The following is a 13,214-nucleotide window of genomic DNA, read 5'->3' as shown; positions in this document are numbered from 1 at the left end:
CATGAGATCATGTAAATCACTTATGCCGAAAGGGTACTTTGATTACATCAAACGCCACTGCGTAAATGGGTGGTTATAAAGGTGGGATTAAGTATTCGGAAAGAATGAGTTGAGGCATATGGATCAAGAGTGGGATTTTGTCCATCCCGATGATGGATAGATATACTATGGGCCCTCTCGGTGGAATATCGTCTGATTAGCTTGCAAGCATGTGAATGGTTCACAAGAGATGATATGCCACGGTACGAGTAAAGAGTACTTGTCGGAGACGAGGTTGAACGAGGTATAGAGATACCGATGATCAAACCTCGGACAAGTAAAATATCGCGAGACAAAGGGAATCGGTATCGTATGTAAATGGTTCAATCGATCACTAAGTTATCATTGAATGTGTGGGAGCCATTATGGATCTCCAGATCCCGCTATTGGTTATTGGTCGGAGAATAGTCTCAACCATGTCTACGTAGTTCACAAACCGTAGGGTGACACACTTAAGGTTTGATGTCGTTTTAAGTAGATATGGAATATGGAATGGAGTTCGAAGTTTTGTTTGGAGTCTCGGATAGGATCCACGACATCACGAGGAGGTCCGGAATGGTCCGGAGAATAAGATTCATATATAGGAAGTCACTTTCCAAGTTTGGAAATGATCCGATGCATTTATGGAAGGTGCTAGAATGTTCTAGAACTTTCCGGAAGAAATCACTATGGAAGGTGGAGTCCCGGTTGGACTCCACCAACCCTAACTTGCCAACAAAATGGGAGGGTGGAGTCCATGGTGCACTCCACCTCCTTGGACAGGCCAAGAGAGAAGGAAAGGGGGGAGTCCTAGTCCCCCTAGGTTTTGCCCTATGGAAGTTTTGAGAGTTGGACTCTTATTCGGATTCTAGGGCTACCCCTTAGGGATTCCACCTATATAATGAGGAGGAGAGGGAGGGGCTGCTCACTAGTTGGCCGCACCACCTAGGGCACCCAAGGGCCGGCGCCCAAGTGCCCCTCCCCTCTCCCAAACCCTAGCCGCCTCCCTCCTCCCACCTCTCCCGCATAGCTTTGGCGAAGTCCTGCCGGAGTTCTCCACCACCACCGCCACCACACCGTTGTGCTGCCGGGATTCCGAGGAGGATCTACTACTTCCTCTGCCCACTGGAACGGGGAGAAGGAGGTCGTCATCAACACCGAACGTGTGACCAAGTACGGAGGTGCTGCCCGACTGTGGCACCGTCAAGATCTTCTACGCGCTTTCGAAAGCGGCAAGTGATCGACTACAGCAACAACGAGATCTAATCTCGTAGGCTTTGGAAATCTTCAAGGGTTAGTCTCGTGATCTTCTCGTTGCTCCCATCTACTAGATTGCATCTTGGCTTGGTTTTCGTTCTTGCGGTAGGATTTTTTTGTTTTCTATGCTACGAATCCCATCAAATACATCAGTGCTCAAGGTTTCCAAGGTTTACAAATCACTCATGGGTGTAATGACTAATGAGGGCACACATGCTACCCTGAAATGGGTACCGAAAGGCTACCACCAACAGAAGCATACAATGTCTTTTTTGGCTCCTCATTATTCATCATAGACTAAGCACAAGAGCCATGCTGCAAAGGGAATTTTTTTATGGAGGACTATCTTGTGCATCTTGTGTAATGAATATGATCTGAAAATATAGAATCACCTATTTTTTGGAAAATCCAATTCAGCTCATGGGTGCATAACTACATATGGATCTCTTGTGAGAAAACACATTTTAAAATGTCAAAAAAAAAATTGACATAAAAATTCACATGTAGATCTAGACTATTCTATGTTCGTACACAAGTATTCGTGAAAATAAAATAAAAATTGTGTTTCATGTAAAAAGACATATTTTGATGCTCTAACATCACTAGTCACATTCATGTAACATTTTCTTTTTTATCTTTCTTATACATACCACATAAAATATTCTTTTTTCGAAAATTTGTGTACGAACATAGAATGCCCGGATGTACCAGCAAAAAATTATATGCATTTTTAATAATAGGTTCATGTGCACCGATGGCCCAAAACACTACCTCGCCATTTTTCCAATGTCCTTTTGCTCAGGTGTGTTGGCAGTATCAATGACCCTCCTGGTCACCCCTTATTTGGCTCACATGAATATACATGTCGTTATTGCTGCTCTCAAGACTGAGATAAATCACGAAAAGTGTATTTGTCTCATGGGTACCAGTGCTCCTGCTGTTTAAAAAAATTCGAAAATCATACATACTTGTTTCAAAAAAATCTGAAAATAAATCTAGACATAATAAATGACGTAATCTACAAGCGTGTAAAATTTTAATATGAAATTCTTTATATTGTAGACTACATAAAAAGACAAAATCTGTTGAAATTTGAAGATTTGAAATATGCATACCCAGATCCACACGTTTGTTATTTTTGTGTAGCCCAGAATGTATTTGAAATTGAAATTTTGCACATTTGTGGAACAATTCATTGGCTACACCATGTTTTTTTTTCTAATTTTTTTGAAACACATATATGTTTATTTTATTTTTTCTAAAATAGCAGGAGCACTGGTGCTCAGGAGCACCAAATCTCTGTCTGATAAATCAGCCTTTCTTTATGAAAATTATCATGGTGATTGCCTGGTCCATTTGGACAACTCGCAATGATTTTTTTTTTTTGAAGGAGTGTCTCCAAGCTTAGGTAGATGCAGGAAGAAATTAAAGAATGAGCTTCCTCTGCTGGTGCACAAGGCTTAGAGAAAAAAAATATCATGGCATGTCAGGTTAGGTGAACAATTTTTATAGCTTAAGTATTTTTAGGGGCCTGTGGCCATGTTTTAGAGACTAGCACATAGCCTTGTATGTAAACATTTTAAAAACCAATAAATATACACGGAGTGAGGAAAATGTGTTAAAGAAAAACTCTTTACTTATTAATGTAGCGAACAATCTTCTGCACAAATCTGCCATACAAACTTCTCCACATTTCTGAAACCGGACCATCACAGCACGCGAACCAATCTACAGTAACATGTTTCACTCTGCCAACACTGAAACAGCACGAATGCAGCAGCGAACGGGGAGACAGAGACCAACAAAAACGCGGCAGCTAGTATACAACTATGCCACCCGATCAAGCACGCTTGATCTACTGACAGACTCCACCCACGAAAGTGTGTCATGTACGTGTTTCCGGCCAAGCTCAACTCAGTACTCCTCGCCTTCATCCTCGTCCTCTTCCCCCTCGCCTCCGACCTCCTCGTAGTCCTTCTCCAGCGCGGCGAGGTCCTCCCTCGCCTCCGAGAACTCCCCCTCCTCCATCCCTTCGCCGACGTACCAGTGCACGAACGCGCGCTTGGCGTACATGAGGTCGAACTTGCGGTCGATGCGCGAGAACACCTCCGCCACGGCCGTGTTGTTGCTGATCATGCACACCGCGCGGCGCACCTTGGCCAGGTCCCCTCCCGGAACCACTGTCGGCGGCTGGTAGTTTATCCCGCACTTGAAGCCAGTCGGACACCTTAACAAAATTGCACGGAGCAGCAAATGCAAGAACAGAGGAAACAGAGTCATGGCACTGCTCAATCCAAACGTCAGATGATACATAACAGTGACGAAATTTGGGACGTAATGCATACCAATCGACGAACTGCACGGTCCTCTTGGTCTTGATGGAGTGGACGGCGGCGTTGACGTCCTTGGGCACGACGTCGCCGCGGTACATGAGGCAGCAGGCCATGTACTTGCCGTGCCTGGGGTCGCACTTGGCCATGACGCTCGCCGGCTCGAAAACAGAGTTGGTGATCTCCGGGACGGAGTGCTGCTCGTGGAAGGCCTTCTCCGCCGAGATGATGGGCGCGTAGGAGGAGAGCATGAAGTGGATCCTCGGGTACGGCACCAGGTTGGTCTGGAACTCGGTGATGTCCACGTTGATGGCGCCGTCGAACCGCAGCGACGTGGTCAGGGATGAGATCACCTGGGAGATCAGCCTGTTCAGGTTGGTGTAGGACGGGCGTTCGATGCACAGGGACCTCTTGCAGATGTCGTAGATAGCCTCGTTGTCCAGCATCACGACCACGTCGGTGTGCTCGATCAGGGAATGTGTTGACAGCACGCTGTTGTATGGCTCGACCACGGCCGTTGAAATCTGAAACAGGATGTGGTTTCAGAGACATGGTCTGCCTGAAACTTGATCAAGGAAATGTGGTATACCTGTGGTGAAGGATAGATGGTGAAACCGAGCTTTGATTTCCTGCCATAGTCTACCGATAGGCGCTCCAGAAGCAACGAACCAAGTCCCGAGCCAGTTCCACCGCCGACAGCATTGAAAACCAAGAAACCCTGGAGGCCAGTGCAGTTGTCCGCCAATTTTCTTATCCGGTCAAGGCAAAGGTCCACTACTTCTCTTCCAACTTCAGCATAAAAAAAGGTTTTAGAAAACAGAAAACCAAAACTGATCATGGGTGCATATGCACCCTATATGTATAACACATATTTCAAAAAGTAAAAAATTAGGAACAAAAATTTAGCATGTAGAGGGACACGTTCTATGAGTACACGTAAAGTTTCACGTAAAACCGACAATTTTTGTACCCTATGTAAAAAAGACAAATAATGTCTCGAGAAATAGACTATTTTAACACCAAAAATTTGTCTTTTTAGTACAAGACACAAAACATATCGGTTTTTTCTGAAACAACTTTGTGAATATGTAACATGTCAAGATATACACGAGGCATTTTTGTTTGTATTTTTTTGACATTTAGAAATATATTTAATATGCATTTCAAATAAAGGGTGCATATGCACCCAGGTGTAGAAACACCTTGTCCGATATTTTCCTTAGTAGGAGAACAGGGCTGTTTCCCAAGCATGTCAACTAGTAGTTTAAACTTGGTTGTCCAAGACTCCAAGGATGAAAAAGGAGTTCTATTCCCTGTATGAACAACAAACTCAGCATGAAATTATTAAGAAAATTACATGATTTCCACCTGTAGTATGTTGATTGCAATTGTCAAATACTTCTAAATATGTTTATCAGACATTTTCAATACACATTATCTATACCGAAATTCGTTTTGACGCTTCCTGGCACCAAATTCCATAAGGACACTTGTATACAGTTAACATATTAAACACAAAGAAAATTGGATATTTTGTTTCAAAGTCATCTTAGAAATAACTAAAAGAATGTGTGCAACTTCTCTGTAGAATACTAAATAGTTGTTCATTTCTAAACCTTAGGCAGCACAAAAGTTCTAAGCTTTAAAACTACACAATTTTCATTGGACAACAAAGCAGTGAGCAACATTCAAGATCGTCGAATTGTAAATAAGATTTGGTCAGTGAACTTGTAACTTTTGAAATATTCTTGGTCTCCATAAAAGAACTTTTCGGCGAAAGGTAGATGAGGCCGAAGAATGTAAGGTACCTGTGTAGTGTCCACGGGCAAAGTTGTTAGCGGCGTCTTCATTGTGGGAGATGAGCTGCTCTGGATGGAAGAGCTGGCGGTATGCCCCCGTCCTCACTTCGTCAATGACGGTGGGCTCCAGGTCGACGAACAAGGCCCTTGGGACGTGCTTCCCTGAACCCGTTTCGCTGAAGAACGTGTTGAATGCGTCCTTTGCAACCCCAACAGAGGTATCGCTGCAACAAGCCAGTGGCAAGAATTTCAGGATTGGGTATTGTAAATTAGGACTTTATCGTTAGTAAAAGCCACATGCGAGCATGATTATGTATCCTCCTGAAGATCCTTACACAAAACTCAGTCTTTTGAGCTTTGATCATGCAAAGAGTAACAAAATTGAAGCTAGCTGTGTCATGAATTCACAAACTGTACTTGGAGACTCGGAGACATGCTAAAACTGAACATGATTATCAGATCATCTAACAAAAATCCCCTTGTATTACATATGTTCACCATTCGCAATCCAATGTCACCATCAGAAGGGATTCTAATCGAGAGAAAGTTCCTCTTCTTCAGGAAACGAATTCTAACCAAGACAGATCATCACCCAACAACAATCAGCATATTTCAGAGAACTCTGAAGGTAAAGACAGACAAGCACAAGGATCGGAACGGAGAAGGGGCTGACGCTGACCTGGGCATGAGGCCGTCGGGGTGGATGCCATGCTCGAGGCAGTAGAGCTCCCAGCAGGAATTCCCCACCTGGATGCCCGCCTGCCCTATGTGGATGCTTATGATCTCCCTCATCTCCCCTCTCTGTTCTTCTGCTCTGCTCTGTCGCCTCCGATCTTCAGAATTAGTACCTGCACGAACAAGAGGAAGAAGCCAGAAGGGAACCGGAAAGGGGCTGCTGGAACAGGACAGAGATAAAAAGGTGGAGGAAGGGGCGAGGCCGCACAGCGACGTTAATCGGAGCGGAAAGCGATTGAAGATGGATTACACCGCACGCACGTCGGACGGAAAGCGACCCGTAGTAGGGACAAGATCACTGGGGTGGACCAAGGACCATGTTTCGTTCCCACCACCATCGATTCCCAAATCGAATGCCCGCAGCAAGACGCTATGATCGAAGGCGCCATCCGTATGATGGAGACGACACTGATGACCAATGAGTTCAACAGTGGTCGGGGGTGCTGGGAATCCTGATTATCAAGACTTGATAGTTGCGCTATGTACGTAGGCACACAACCATGATCATTGGAGGACTGCTCAGTACACATCTACACCGGCAATTACCCCGGTAAGAAAGATCAAGGGTTCAGCTCAAATTACAGTGCATCCTGGATATATCATTTGTTCATACATGCTTTATTCTGTTAAAAAAAAAAATGCTTTAGGTCTGTATCTATTCATTCATGTTGTTATAAAGTACTTTATCTGTTACATAGTTTTTGTTGTAGATTCGGATGTATCTATTCACAAAATATGTGTCTACATACATTCAAATTTGCGATAAAAAATATAGAACGGAGAGAGTAGATGCAAAATTGAGATAAGTCAAGCGATAACTTCTAACACTTTCTATGAAATGATCTCAGTTTTCTCAAAATTTCCCTGTTGGACAGGCAATTCACCTGGTTAAACCTGCAGGACCCCCCAATCTTGACTCGCGTTGACCGTGTTCTTGTCAACCCTGAGTGGGGTTTTGCCCTCTGGATTCCACCCTTACCTTTCTATGCCTGCCCCAACGTCAGATCATATCCCCGTCCACCTAGCCACCTCCTCTAAAGCCCCCACGGCACTATTTCCAAGATGGAAAGCTCTTGGCTCTCTAACCCTTCATTCCCCCCCCCCCCCCTTAGTGTGCTCCAACTGGCTAAGCGTTGGTGCAAACCATTCCCACCTCTCAACTGCCTCTCGTCTTTGTCTTAGGCTTAAACATATTCGATCGGCTGCCAAAGTTTGGGCTAAAGCTCGCAAGCTTCCCTTCGTTTACCTTGTAAACTATTTGTTATGGTCGGTTTGACCTAAACACGCAGGAAGCCCACTAGTGGCTAGTTATGGGCTTAGCCCAAGTAAATTAGGGGCTTAGCCCAAGTAAATTAGGGTTTAGAGGGCGTGTATAGGTTAAACCGACCATAACACTATTGAGCTGTTATTTATTTCCTTGCCTGTTTGGAAGAGCATCGCTCCCTATCTCTCATGGACAGGAGGCTACGCTCCCTTGCCAAGGTTCACCTTAGAAAAAAATGCCTCACACGCGACCTACTGGTGCCAACGTGGAAAAAATAGGTATTGTACCCTTGGGGATGAAAACTCTCGCTACTTTCATCTTTGTGCCTCTGTCCGTCAACGGGAGAACCAAATCATGGTCCTCGACACTGACGCGGGGGATTCTGCCTTCTCACACCCTACCAAAGCTTCTATCTTCACCCCTATTTCTATGACCTGTTGGGGATCTCCCTCCCCTCTTCTGACTCGATTAACCTGCGCCCTCTGGTTGCTTCCACATCTCTGGACTCTTCTTAGGCAACCTTCCTCATCCACCCCTTCTCCTTGGACGAAATCTGGGTCACCCTTCTCTCTATGAACGACAACTCTAGCCCTGGGTTAAACTGTTTTGGACTTGGTTTCTTCAAAAAGAATTTGGACTTTGTTAAGGGTTGTCTCTTGGAATACCTCAAGGATTTCCACTCCCTTGACCTTGAGCTTTGACCCATAAACAAATCCTATATTGTTCTACTACCAAAGAAAGATGGCGCCAACCGTCCAGAATGATTTTAGGCCTATATCCCTCTGAAACTACTGTCTCAAGATCCACTCCAAATGTCTTACTCTTCGCCTCCGCAAGCTTATCCCTTTCTCTCTTCACCTTGATCAAACTGGGTTCATCAAATGTCGTTCCATTGCTAAGAACTTTCTCTATGTTGGAGACATTGTTCAATCCTGCCATAAACGGAATGCCCATGCAGCCGTCTTCAAGCTTGACTTTCGCAAAGCCTTCGACTCCATTAGTTGGGACGCTCTTGATCACATCCTTATTGCAATAGGGTTCCCACTTTGTGGCACACGTGGATTTTACGCGCCTCAGTGAAACCCTCAACGAAACAAGTCACACCTCGGTCCTCCTCAATGGGGTTCCTGGAAGGTGGATCTAGTTTCATCGCGGCCTTCGCCAGGGAGGCCCCCTCTCCCTTTTCCTCTTTAACATCGTTGCCGATGTCCTCCAACAACTCCGTATCGAGGGCTCTCAGGACGGGCTCCTTCTCCCACCCCCTTGTCGACGATCTCCCTCACCCCATTCTTCAGTACACGGACGACACTTTCATTATCATTAGCGCTACCCCCAGCACGTGGTCAACCTTAGGAATATCCTTGACTCTTTCACTGCCGCCACTAGTCTTGCGATTAATTTCCACAAAAGCACCTTTGTCCCCATCAAAACTGACCTCGATGTTGCCTTTGACATGGCATCACTGTTTGTATGTGTTGTCTCTAGTTTTCCCCAAACCTACCTTGGCCTCCCTCTCTCAACTCATAAACTCCACCTGGCTGAGTTCAACCCCATTTTAGCCAAAAGCGACATCCGCCTTTCTGGGTGGCGTGGCCGCACTCTACCTATCGGCGGGCATCGCATGCAGGTCAACTCGGTTCTCATTTCTATGTTGTCCCAAGCCATGAGTGCTGGCCTTCTTCCGGCTAGAGTCATTGAAGCCATTAACAAAATGTGTCGTGCTTTCCTTTGGTCTGGAGAAGAAGCTTGTCACAGTGGCCACTACAAGGTGGCATGGTCCGATGTCTACATGCCAAAAAAACTTGGGGATCGATGTTCTCTCTATTCCGGCTCAAAACTCGGCTCTTCTCTCCAAGTTCATCTCTAAGCTACACTCGGACTCTTCTGCCCCTGGGCATGTTGGTTCCGACGTAGGTACGGTTGGTCTGCCTCCCATGACTTGGGGGGCTGTCACACCCTCAAAACCCCCATTTGGAAGGATATTGTTGCTGGTTCGAACTCTTTTCGCTCCATATCCAAAGTCAAAATCGGAAATGGCTCCTTCATTTCTTTATGGTTCGATAGATGGATTAGCAACAACCCCCTCTCTGAGCGCTTCCTTGCTCTCTTCTCCCACTCTATCAGAACGAATGTATGTGTCTCTTCCATCTTTAGCTCTGGCATCTAGAGCAACTTAGGATCGCGCTTGTCCAGTGATGCCACGGCGGACATCCTTACGTTTTCCCACGAACATGGCTCTATGGTTCTGCATTCGTATGAGCCAGATCAATTGAGTGGGCCACCTCACTAATAGCGCGCTCTTGAACAACTCTTTCTATGCCGATTCTTTCATGCATCTGTCGGTGGACGTCTTGGCGAAAAAGGTTTGGAGAAACACGCCCCCCTTAAAGTGTTGGCTGGCTAGGCGTCGGCGCCTCCCCACGAACGAAAGACATTTCCGGCATCTACTTGCATCATCTGCCTCCTGCCTCTCCCGTGATCAAGATGAAGATACCAGCCATCTACTCACCGGATGCTACAGGGCTCGTGAAGTTTGGACCGTGTTCTTCCCACAGTTTAGCTCCTTCCCGACGAGCTTTGAAGAATTATGTTCTCTTCACTGCTGCTCCTATGAAGACTCCACCATCATCACTGTTGTTGCTTGGAATGTTTGGAAGCGAAGAAACGCTCTGGTCTTCGATTCTCTTGATGTGTGCATCCATGTGGTGATTCGTAAATGTATTGATGATGTTTATCTTTTGGGCCTTTCGTTGCCCTACCCCTCCCCCACCTCTCTCCTAAATTCGTGGTGTAATGGTTATGATCCCCCTGATCCTCCCGCTCTCACCTCATGTTACTCGCCTTGTGCGTTGATTTATGTGATGTTTAGACTGGTGTAAGCCCGCCGTAGTCCCGGTAAAAAAAAAAAAGATGCAAAATCTGTTCAGTGTCGAAGCGGGGGCAAAATTACAGCAACCACACACAAGAGGGATTCTGATATACCTACCGCAAGAACCCGTAGACTCTGTTGAACAAAGAGTGGTTCCTTCTAAGACAGAAACAAAACAAAAATTGGTGGGAGGCTTTGCATTATTGAGCACTTTGTTGGTTCATCGAGTATTCAACCATGTCCATGTCGATCCAGTGATAGATGATGATCCCCTTCCACGTTCTAAACCTATGTCGTGTACGAGTTCGATCTGTGAAAATTCCTACTACATCACGCAGCGCTGCAGCATACACCGAAGCAAGGTTTATCGGTGTGCAGTGCTACTGCGAGAGGTTGCACATGCCAGGGTGCAGCGGGCACCAGAGCGGCTGGAGCGGCTCGGCGCGGATGCCGCGCGCCACCATCCGGTACCTCCAGTCGTTGAGCCGGTCGGTAGCATTGGCATACCGCTTCCTCCCGCTGGCGCCCTTGTTCCCGGACCAGAGCGTCTCGGCCGCGGCGGCGGCCCTCGGCCACAACCTGCCGTCCAGCACCGCGGCGTCCGACTGCTCCGACCACAGCGCCACCTCGCCGCCCAGCACCAGCGTGGCCTCCTCCTCGGTCAGCCCGTGCAGGATGTCGTAGTCGTACACGCGCTGCCACGTCTTGAACGGCGCGCACCAGGACCCGCCCGTGCCGCCGGGGTCGTTGAAGAGCGGCGCGCCCTCGGTCTCCTTCTCCTGCTTGTCGTACCGGCTGTCGTTGCCGACCCACCCGCCGTGGCCGCAGTCCAGGTAGTAGTACGCCGCCGAGGACACGATGGCGCGGTACCCGGCGGCGACGATCCGCTTGGTGTTCTCGGCGCCGTTGTTCCACGTCTGCAGCACGGTGGTCTCCTTGGGCAGCACGGTCGGCCCCACCATGACCTTGGGCCCGACCAGGACGTCCTCCCAGTACACCACCGTGCGGTTGAGCTCGTGCACCATGAACGGCCGCGTGGCGTTGACGAACAGCTCCAGGAGGTGGTCGTGCGTGCCGCCCTCGCTGAGGAAGCGGCGCACCACGGGGTCGTCCTCCCAGCACGCCGTGTTCACCTCGTCGGCGCCGCCGTGGAGGTAGGGGTCCGGGAACAGGGACGACAGGTCCCGCAGCACGTCCTGCGCCACGCTGTACGCCTTGGGGTTCAGCGGGTTCAGCTGCCCCGTGCAGGGCTCCGCCGCCAGCGCCGGCTGCGCCGTGGGCGCCCAGAACTTGTTCGCGCAGGTGACGATCTCCGGGTACGCTCCCGCCCACGAACCCGTGTGCCCTGCTTTGTATTGTACACCACCAAAACTGCATTGAAGAGACTGCGATTGGCGTTGCAAATGCAGAAGAGGCGACGAGTTCTGAACTGTTACTACTCACCAGGCATGTCGATCTCGGGGATGACGCGGACGCCGAAGGCGGCGGCGTAGCTGACAATGCGGCGGACGTCCTTGTCGGTGTACCGCATGGCGGGGGAGTAGGAGCCGAGGTTGGCGAGGCTGGGGACGGTGGGGAGGACGATGGGGAAGGACTGCGCGTCAGTGATGTGCCAGTGGAAGACGTTGAGCTTGTTGAACGCCATGGCGCGGATGGTGTGGAGGATGTCGCGAACCGGGTAGAAGTTGCGGGCGGTGTCGAGAAGGATGCCGCGGTGGGTGAAGTGGGGGCGGTCGGAGATCTCGATGCCGCTGGGCACAATGGACTGGCCGCCCGCGGCTTCGCCGCCGCCGGCCCAGGCGAGCTGGGAGAAGGTCTCGAGGCCGCGGATGGCGCCCCAGGGCGTGGCCGCGGAGATGTCGGCGGAGGCGGAGTCGGCGGGGACGGAGAGCGTGTAGGACTCGTCGACGTCCGGGCCGAGCGGGACGTCGGCCTCGGAGACGGAGATGGTGAGGACGCGGACGGGGACGGAGGCGAGCGTGTAGTTGGAGGGGGGCACCAGCGGCGTGTGGCGCTCGGTGCGGATGAGGCGGGTGTAGTAGGCGATGGCGTGGCGGAGCGACGGGTGGGGCGGCACGGCGTGGATGCTGAAGGACGGGGTGAGCGGCGCGTACGCGACGGACGGCCAGGAGATGGACGTCGGCTTGGGCCACACGAACACCTTCTGGTGCGGCTGCGGCGGAGGAGGACTCGAAGGCGGCGGCGCGCGGGCGGCGGGTGTGGCCGCTGGACGGAGGAGCAGGAGGAAGAGGACGAGGTACGGCAGCGCTGCCATGGCCCGCCGGCGTTTCGGCGGAGTGGATCAGGGAGTTGAGCGCTTTCGGTGGAGTGAGCAGCGGCCATGGGAGATCTGGTCAGTCGCCCTTTGCTTCGGTTGACTCGGTTCGATTGGTTTTGGCCCTATCCGCAATACGTGGAGGTACGAATCCGGAAGGCGGAGATCCTGTTTTCGTTTCTACTCAAAGCCCGTGGGTTCTTGCAGCTTTCAAGCCCAGTAGAGAACCCAGGTTATCCGGCCCAGGACGAAAGGAAGGTTTTTAATGCGGTCCAATTTTCTTAGAAACACATAATATTTTCCAAACATAATTGGAAGATGTTCGTTTCCCATATTTTTAATGTCTGAATATTTGATTTTTCCATCAACAAACTCTAGAACAATACCGTGTAAACACTAGACGTCGAAATTGTAGAAGTTTCATCCGCAAGACAAATGAAATGAGGTCTTGTCAAGCAAATACATCGTCCTCTCCCGTTCTCCACTAAACATTTCTTCTCCTCCGTGGCAATCTTAGTATGAGTGCTCATGAAGGCATGGAAACTTAAAGTAGGGCAAAGAAGAACACCAATAGTTCCTCTGGCTCACACACTAGCTCGGGTGTATCTCAGACTGGAGCTCAAACCAATCAGAGTTCCATGGAAAGTTGTGATGGTGATGACAATGC

The 13,214-nt window shown here is 49.0% G+C and overlaps 2 protein-coding genes across 3 annotated transcripts; both read right to left on the bottom strand.

Annotated features, from left to right (window-relative positions):
* Positions 1-2,891: 2,891 nt before the first annotated feature.
* On the bottom strand, positions 2,892-6,342 carry LOC127296466 (tubulin alpha-2 chain). Its single transcript, XM_051326548.2, has 5 exons — positions 6,084-6,342; positions 5,414-5,628; positions 4,195-4,394; positions 3,621-4,129; positions 2,892-3,502 (listed from the first exon to the last, which is right to left on the bottom strand). Exons 1-5 carry the CDS (start codon positions 6,194-6,196, stop codon positions 3,190-3,192), a joined length of 1,350 nt encoding a protein of 449 aa, XP_051182508.1. The 5' UTR covers positions 6,197-6,342; the 3' UTR covers positions 2,892-3,189.
* Positions 6,343-10,445: 4,103 nt separating this feature from the next.
* LOC127296465 (beta-hexosaminidase 2) lies at positions 10,446-12,663 on the bottom strand. Of its 2 annotated transcripts, none has more exons than XM_071819384.1 (2): positions 11,716-12,663; positions 10,446-11,620 (listed from the first exon to the last, which is right to left on the bottom strand). In XM_071819384.1, the coding sequence occupies exons 1-2, from the start codon at positions 12,545-12,547 to the stop codon at positions 10,653-10,655; spliced, it is 1,800 nt and encodes a 599-aa protein (XP_071675485.1). In that variant the 5' UTR covers positions 12,548-12,663; the 3' UTR covers positions 10,446-10,652. The 2 variants fall into 2 exon arrangements, with proteins under 2 accessions (XP_071675485.1, XP_051182506.1); XM_051326546.2 differs by having other exon boundaries at positions 10,446-11,617; positions 11,716-12,662.
* Positions 12,664-13,214: the final 551 nt, after the last annotated feature.

This window comes from Lolium perenne, chromosome 4 (genome assembly GCF_019359855.2).
Source record: "Lolium perenne isolate Kyuss_39 chromosome 4, Kyuss_2.0, whole genome shotgun sequence".
NCBI classification, from domain to species: domain Eukaryota; kingdom Viridiplantae; phylum Streptophyta; class Magnoliopsida; order Poales; family Poaceae; genus Lolium; species Lolium perenne.
Note: the sequence above shows the minus strand (reverse complement) of the source record. Positions and strands in the feature narration are given on the sequence as shown.

Excerpts from the sequence above, each read along its gene's own strand:
- LOC127296465 (XM_071819384.1), bottom strand. The coding sequence starts at position 12,547 with ATGGCAGCGCTGCCGTACCTCGTCCTCTTCCTCCTGCTCCTCCGTCCA. Across the intron at positions 11,621-11,715 it reads CCCCGAGATCGACATGCCTG|CAGGGCACACGGGTTCGTGG; the intron begins GTGAGTAGTAAC and ends TACAATACAAAG.
- LOC127296466 (XM_051326548.2), bottom strand. The coding sequence starts at position 6,196 with ATGAGGGAGATCATAAGCATCCACATAGGGCAGGCGGGCATCCAGGTG. Across the intron at positions 5,629-6,083 it reads CCCGACGGCCTCATGCCCAG|CGATACCTCTGTTGGGGTTG; the intron begins GTCAGCGTCAGC and ends GGCTTGTTGCAG. Across the intron at positions 3,503-3,620 it reads ACCGTGCAGTTCGTCGATTG|GTGTCCGACTGGCTTCAAGT; the intron begins GTATGCATTACG and ends AATTTTGTTAAG.